The 8,610-nt window shown below is 36.1% G+C and overlaps 1 protein-coding gene across 1 annotated transcript; it reads right to left on the bottom strand.

Annotated features, from left to right (window-relative positions):
- Positions 1-971: 971 nt before the first annotated feature.
- Positions 972-8,232, bottom strand: LOC121725322 (iodotyrosine deiodinase 1). The gene is made up of 4 exons (XM_042112215.1): positions 7,953-8,232; positions 2,381-2,602; positions 1,794-2,110; positions 972-1,384 (listed from the first exon to the last, which is right to left on the bottom strand). The coding sequence occupies exons 1-4, from the start codon at positions 8,122-8,124 to the stop codon at positions 1,202-1,204; spliced, it is 894 nt and encodes a 297-aa protein (XP_041968149.1). The 5' UTR covers positions 8,125-8,232; the 3' UTR covers positions 972-1,201.
- Between the last annotated feature and the right edge of the window lie 378 nt (positions 8,233-8,610).

The following is an 8,610-nucleotide window of genomic DNA, read 5'->3' as shown; positions in this document are numbered from 1 at the left end:
TTAGAGGCAAAACAGTAATATTATTACAATTCGCAGCCTAAACGCAAGCGACGCTGCAGTAGCCGTAGCCGGCGCCGCCGCCGTGCCCGCAGCTGCGGTCGCCGACGTCGCCGCTCGATGTCGCGCCGTCGCCGCCGCCGCTCGTGCCGCCGTCGCCAGCGTCGCGCGCGCCGCCGCGCTTGCGGGTGCTCGTAGACCCTAAACGTTGTAGCACCGCACCGCCGAGTCTGGTGGCTCGATGGGTCATTCAAAGGGCCGAAACACAATTTGTGCGTTGCGGTGTCGCAACGCGGTTATGTGTTTCGGGCCAAACTCATAACAGCGGGCAGCGTTGCGTCACCACAATGCCAAAATTGACGGAATTCTTCTATTTTTTTAATACGAGTTTTGAATTATTTTACAGTCGATTTTGTGCGGTGCGTTGCCGTAACACGGTTGTGTTTCGCCCGAATTCTGCTAATTTCGGTGCTCGTGCGGTTGCTAATGAACAAGCATGAAATGCTGATTGATAGCATACCGGGTGCCAGACTGCCAGTATTCTTGGATCCAGTGCTGGTCAGTATGTCATCAGCTTCAAATTTCGAGCCAGTCCAGTCCAGTCCATGAAGTGTTTAGCGCGGCTACTGTATATAGATACAGTCTCTATCTCAAGTTTCTTGGTGATTTACATTTGTAAATAAGTAATACAAAAGAAACTTGATTTACCAATACAAATCACGAAACTTGTGATAAAGCCAGCTAAAGGAGATTAGACTGGCTTGACTGGGTGACATATACTGACCAGCGCTGGATCCAGATATACTGGCACCCCAGACGTTATTAATCAGCATTTCATGAGCAAGTTTTATCGTGATTGTGTTCGTAAGAACTTCGGGTGAAACGTGTTTTTCCAAAAAGAATACCTATATTTACCTCTGTTTGATAATAATGTGTATTACTGGATATATAAAATATAACGACCTGTGTACGTATAATTTATATGCATTTTAATTTACTAGTATAATGTTTAACCTTATGTTTACTTAAAGAATTAGGAACTTACTATCTTTTTAGGGTTTCGTGCCCAAAGGGTAAAAACCGTGGCAAGCTATTACTAAAACTTCACCAGAAGTTCTGTTACCAGGCTGTGTATCAACTTCACAATGGTACAGAAGACGCTCCAACTCTCACTTGGCCTATTTAATAACTTCGACGACGACAACTACATTCGCACCATTATTTCCTCCAGGCTCTTTCTCTGTATGTCCGGGACAGTAGTATTCTCGTGTGGTCTTCCCACTGGAAGCAGCAGCTCCAGTCTTTCGTTTGTTGGTCTCTGGAGGAGACTGCGAAGACGGGAGTTGCAGTTCAAGGGCGTCGAAGTGAGCGCGACCAAACCGCAATACTGGAAAAGATGGACTAGATGAAGAAGAAACAATTCTGTGGTCAACAATCACATAAAATCAGTTTCAGGATAACGGCTGCAGCTGCTATTTTTCGTTAAAAAATGTACCCACTATAGCAGGTTTTGAGGAAAAAGATGATGTTACTACTTATTGAATTAATTTACCTACTTATAAATTAATTAATTTACTTGATGAATTAATTTACCCATGTAAATTAATTCATCAAGCCCCATACGGTCACCGGTGACCGAGACACAATAGAAATTCTATTGTGTCTCGTTTTTCCACGTACCGCACGGTGAACTTTTGACTTAACTGCTACGAGCAAAGTTTTTTGGTCTTTTTTTATCTTGTCTTACCGCTCCAAATCCATATTTCTTATCTTAGCTCTGCACAGTTATTACTCACCTGGATAGCAGCTATCAGGATCCCAGCTGCTATGGCCACGCTGATTTCGCTGTAGTAGTGCATCCTCTTCTTCCCGTCTTCTCTCCAGGAGTGTGTCTGTCGGAAGACCAGGATGAGCGCAGGCGCTTCTGTCAGGTACGGCTTGTTGTAGTTGGTCGCGAAGGGCTTGAGGTCAGTGACCCACTGTCTGGACATTCTTCTGGCGTAGTTCTGCTCCTCCTCCTCTTCTACAATCCCTCGGATCGCTTGCTTGATGTCCGGATCTTGGACTACGACGAAGGTCCAGGGTTCCGTGTGTGCGCCAGATGGAGATGTGCCTGGAAAGACGTACTTGAATTAGTTAGAGGTTGAGAGTTCTATTGTTGAATTTGGTAAGTTTGCCGAGGCTCAATAGCCCAATGGGATGAAAACAAATCTTAGCAATCGCACGATGTATTTTAAGGGAAGAAGAAGTTAAAACCGTCAAAAACTTCTCACACAATTTTTGGACGCTGTCTTTGCTTGCAACAAAACTATCTTCTTCGCAAGATTTATTTTCTTCTAATGTCATTTTTTTATGAGTCAATAAATCCAAACAACTTTCATACCTGCAGTCTTGATGATGTTGTCCAGGACCTCCTGTGGTATCGGTTCAGTGCTGAAGCTCCTGACGGTCCGCCTCGTCGCCATCAGTTCAAAGTACTCTCTGCATCGTTCTAGAACTTCCTCCATCGGTCTCTTCTTGGGTCTGTATGGTATGTGGGGAGTGTCCTCAGATATCGCTGGCACGAGGAAGTCTGTGTCGTCTCCATCGTCGTTGTGGTCTCGGTCTGGAATGAATATTTTTTTTAATTCCTGATGAAAACAACACTTAAGTGTCTAAGCACATCAGGCCGAAAATGCGTGGAAGAAGCTCGGCATGATTACGCCAGCATAACGCGCTACGTAACGCATCTAGACACGCGGTAGCGTATTAAGCCAAGTTCAAGTACTCACTCGAGTATAACATAACCGGCGAGCAGCAACGTGTGTAATATTACACGAACCATTTGCAGCCACTTTTGACCCCCTCATAAATTTATTCAGAAACTTTTAATATTTAATAATAATATTTATTTTATTTTACTTTAATTTTAAATTATGAAAGTAAAAATATAAAAGATTTTGTAAATATTTCAAGTGCCTATCGGCTGATTGATTGGTGAATGATGATTGATTGATTTCTCACGAAATCAGTCAATTATGAATCAATTTTTAGGGTTCCGTACCCAAAGGGTAAAAACGGGACCCTATTACTGAGACTTTGATATCTATCCATCTGTCCGTCTGTCTCTAGGCTATAACTCAAGAACGGTAATAGCTAGAGAGTTGAAATTTTCACGGATAATGTATTTCTGTTGCCGCTATAACAACAAATACTAAAAACAAAATAAATTAAATATTTAAGGGGCCATATAACAAACATGATTTTTCAAACATTTTTTGCTCGGTATCAACAGGTAGGCTACTGCATGTAACTGAAATATTCACAAAAAACTATTTTTATACTGAGCAAGAGAGATGTCACTATCAGTAACACTGCGTGGTAAAAAAAGACGTGTGATACATGACAGCAGCACTCTTTTTTGACGTCCAGTTGGCACGTGCCGCACGTTGACAATTTAATCTCATAGAAATCATGTTCAATCATGCTTGTGTAAGTGTATACGTACACATATTTGTACACACAGATGAAACCACTTTCGGTTTCGTTTGACAGCTCGAGATTGTTGCTCTAGTCCGCTAGGTATATTAACTTTATGGGCTGATCACTGACAAGTCTGAAATGCGTCGGATGATGACTGATGTCGGTCCTGCGCTTGCATCTCGCCAGTCGTGTCGGTCTTCCGTCACGCTGGCCAACATGGATGTGCTTACTTAACTTTCTGAAGTCCAACATACAATTTTATCTGTAGACTGTGGAGATAAAATATAATGATGTCATTGAAACTCCATTGAACTGCGTGGCCAAGCTCCAACAGACAGATAACGACGCCCTTATCAAATCACACTGACCTATATCTATGCATAATGCACTTAATAATAAACTGAATAAGATTAGTTCAAAAATAAAATATATTTTTTTTATTGGTAACTAGCCTGCACAATATACGTGCTCTCAGTGAAACCCACGTGAAACCAGTGAAACTGAATAAAAGGTGCAATTTTCGATTTTTAAATTGTAAGAGTACTAAGAGGAGTGGGAGTGGTGGAGTTGCTCACAGGGTCACTTAAGGCGCTATCCCCACAGACAGAGTAGCCACAGATATGCCGTAATTTACCGTATTTAGAGTCTTATTGACTCATAATTTGAAAAGTACAAAAATATAATAAAAATACAGCAATAATCTTCAGTATATCAACATTCCTTTCCTAGTTATTAACTATTTTTGTTCATTATACTCATGATATTAGTAATGTAATGCTAAGTACTCACATGCGGTTTTGCTCGATAGTTTTACTCCAAATCGAGTAATAATTACTGTGTAGACCGTAAAACTGACAGCTCGAAAGCTCGCATCAAGCCGGCTTGATGGAATTAAATGTATAATATCGATTTAGAATAAAACTATCGAGCAATAAAAAAGGATCAAATGTTTTAACTAATTACCCTGGTATTGCTAGAGTTAATTTATTTTCTCACTTTTTGCCATCGATTCTGGTAGATCTATGTAACTTAGTTTTTGGTATTACCTTATCAGTTCATCAATATGGTTATTGTCAATATTATAAACAGGTTAGAAGTAAATTTTACTAAATTGATTTTTAATGTCATTAAATTACAGAACTTTTAAGTGTAATATTATTATTATTATGTTACTAAATATACATATAACAGCTACATTCGGTATGTTACCAAAATACAGTTTTACTAGGATGTTTTAGGTAAGGTAGCTTTCCGATCTTTGCAGGCTTGTAGAGATCGGAATTGGATCGAAAAAAAATTCAAATAAAATACAAGGTAAAATAATATTGTTTATATTCTTACCCCCTTACTAAAAAACGTTGTATAAGCTTTGAATAGTTATACAGTATTTGTTCCTGTCACACAAGTGACATTTTTAATTGGATTGAAGAAGACAAAACACTGTATTTATCTATTCAAAGCTTATACAACGTTTATTAGTAAGGGGATTAATGTTTATTATTTCACATGTTGTGTTTTTCGTGACACATTGCTGGATTTAAAAGATATATTAAAAATTAATATAGGTACTTATAAGGTAAATATTATTAATAATTATTCTTATACTTTGAGACCGTGACAATAATATATATATTTTCCTATTATTATCTTAAAGATTAAATCAAGGATTCTTTAATTAATTTCTAAAAGACCTTTGTATGTATACAAAGGTCTTTTAGAAATTAATTAAAGAAAAAAAAAATTAATTAAAGAAATGGAAAACTTATATACCATTAGCAATTATTTTATGATCTATAGTGTATATATAGATCATAAAATAATTGCTAATGGTATATAAGTTGTCCATTGATCAAATAATTTATAACTGTTGCAGTAATATTAACCGATTTGTCTATAATGTGTAATGCTGTTAACGTACTGTATCATAATAATTATTATGCCGTCAAGCGAGTTCCTATAAGGGACGGCTGAGTAACCAGACCCTACGTTTGTATTAACTACTATTCCATACTGTCAAAGACCAAAGCTTCGTAACTCGCAATTTTGCTTTTATTTCGTTTGGTGACCTGTAGAGTTATTTTTCAAGTTAAAAATTCTTTACTTATATAGTTCCGATGATGGATTTGGTATTTGCTACTACGCTTTTATCAGCATAAATGAATGCCGTTTTTACTTCAGTCCGTTTAATCCTATAATTTGAGCTTATATCGGTATATGGGATCATATTTCGTGGCCACTATTGGATTAAGACTCCTATAATAGCTAGGAACAAAACTAAAGCTCAGGAGTAATTAATAACTAATAACAGGAGTAATTACTCCTGAGCTTTGTTGTGTATTGTATAGTGAGTTACTACTCATACTTATATCCACGGAACGGAACGGAAATATAAGATAAAGAAATTGTAACAAATCATAAAGGCTTGTTGTTGGAATTCTTGTCAAATATGAAATATCCATCCATTGGATTAAAAAAATCACAATATTTTTACTTACTGACTTTTGCAACAGGACTTAATATCTAGATACCAGATCTTAGTAACCTTACTAGTTAGCTGTAGTTACTATATCCTAGGTTAAAATTAAAAGTGCTACTAAGTATGAAATCTGCTAAAATGATTTGGCTTAGGTAATAGGTATTTGGGTTTTGTAATATTATTCGTAAAAGGTTTGTATTAGGTGGTTATTAGAAGGGTTCAGGGTAGCGAAGCTCACCGAGTCATAGTCTTTTTTATAAAAGACATCAAAGCACATTAATTATTATTTATATTTTGTATCCTGCCTGCTTGAGCATATTATTATACTAGCGACCCGCCCCGGCGTCGCATGGGTATAAAATATATAGCCACTGAAAAAATTATTAGAATCGATAGCCTTATGATCCTTCACGTGGTCTACTTATTATAATATGTGCTAATTAACATAAAAATTGCTCCAGTAAGTTCGCCCTTTCAAATAATTTCCCCCGTTTTTTCCACATTCTCCTATTAGTCTAAGAGTGATAAAATATAGCCTATAGCCTTCCTCAATAAAAAGCTAACACTGAAATAAAAATTTAAATCGGACACTGCAGTAGTTAGTTCCTAAGATTAGCGCGTTCAAGTTAGACCTTTCAAATAATTTTCCCCGTTTCTTCCACATTTTCCTCTATGTCTTCGCTTTTATTAGTCAATGCCCGTTGTCACCAACGACACCTAAAATTTGATAAAATATAGCCTATAACCTTCCTCGATAAATGGGCTATCGAACACTGAAAGAATCATCAAAATCCGTTGCGTAGTTTTAAAGATTAAAAGGAACAAAGGGACATGAGGGAAAAAAGCGACATTGTTTTATAATAAGTATAGATTAAAAGTTTTTTAGGAACCAAACTAGGAAAATATTAAATAATAACCAAAAACAGATACATAATAAAGAAAACTAGAAATATACTATATACCTCAGCTATTGTATGTAAAATGTGTTTATAAAATTCTTGTAACTATCATAATACACGCAATAAAACATACCATGAGTAATGAGTATGTTTTATGGTATTTAACGTAATTATTATAATTGCATTATAAACCTTCATGTTCCGCTGGGTTTTGATGAACGTATAAAAAACTCCGATATTATCACACCACACGATTTCCGTTAAATAGTCCTAGGGAAAATGTACATTTTGTTTTTGTTCCTATAAAACTAAACTATACAATGTCCTTTCCGACTTTCCTATAGAAGGTAAATGGTAATAGACAGTCAGATAAAATACGCGTTTTTGCATTAATTATAAAAGTTTATCTTGCGCATAAGTACCTATACGAATTATTACAAAATTATATTATATGGAAATTTTACTATTAGAAGCAGAGCTATAACATAATGTTCATGGGTTACTTTACTACTAAACCTAGTTTACTATAACAGACATACAATACAATCCATTATCCGATCGGAAATTGGCAGAACCAAAATATTTCTGCAAAACACTGTACTACTGTGTTTCCTGTTATAATTTTGCGGTAAAACATAATAATTAATTTACAATAATGAATAGTCCATGAAGGCACTGCTTGCTAAACTATACAAAAACTGATGAACTCTTTCATTATAAAATTTAAAATTAATCTTCATTATTCTTCAATTATTTTACAGAATAAGATTTTTATTTTTATCTGGTATTAATTATTAAGTAACTGCTACTTACCTATTTACTTTATTAAATGAACTACTTTGTTTTGTTTGTCTATTTTTTAAGTGAACATTAAATACCCCGAAAATATTCTTTACACTTATCACAAATTTCATGTTTGAAGATACTTTATCACGTAAACAAATCCTTATCACTAGTCACTAGTCACTACCGGATACATAGTCAAATTGCTTTCGACAATTTCGACAGAGAAGTTTGTTAAAATTCCATAAGATATCACATCGCTAAATGACATGGCATACACTTTTTATTTCTAACATAATTTCTTGATCGAATGCAACTTGACTAAATGCACTCACCTTTCCCGTCCACGATCACCGGCGCAATCTTTTTCGCGCCAATTCTATTTCGACTGGCTTCCATTCTATTTTGGTGAAACATTGTAAAGATAATAAAGCATATTATGAGCACAGTATATACTATGAAACAGTGACTCTCCAGCGTCCATACTGTCAACGAGATTATATTCATTTTTTAAAACGCGAGCGGCGCCCGAGAAAGTACGAAGCGTACTGCATCAATTTACTTTGATTTGATAAACTTGGAATTGTTTCGCGTTGTTTATTTTATTTTTAACCGTATGTGGACACGATAAGGTCGAGGCGAATTAGTTAATGATATTAGTGTTCTGCAACGCGGTGGCCGTCTGCGACCTTGAAGGAAAAAGAAGCAAAAAGCGATTGACTATCAAGGTCTAAGATTCGAACTTGGAACTTGGACAATGACGTGTGGTGTAGGTCTAAAAAGTTGGCAATCTTTCTGAATACTACTTATTTATTTCACTTTTGTAAATTGTTTACAGTTTTTTTTTGGTACTTATAATGGTACCTTAGTACGAGAACTCAGTTGTCCGTTAGTCGGTCATAGAATAGATTTATAGAAGATATTAATATTATGATATTAAACTATATTTTGCACACTTTTTCTATGTTCACCAGCCCTAGTAGACAAGTGGCA

The sequence above is a fragment of the Aricia agestis genome, chromosome 3, assembly GCF_905147365.1.
Source record: "Aricia agestis chromosome 3, ilAriAges1.1, whole genome shotgun sequence".
Taxonomy (NCBI): domain Eukaryota; kingdom Metazoa; phylum Arthropoda; class Insecta; order Lepidoptera; family Lycaenidae; genus Aricia; species Aricia agestis.
Note: the sequence above shows the minus strand (reverse complement) of the source record. Positions and strands in the feature narration are given on the sequence as shown.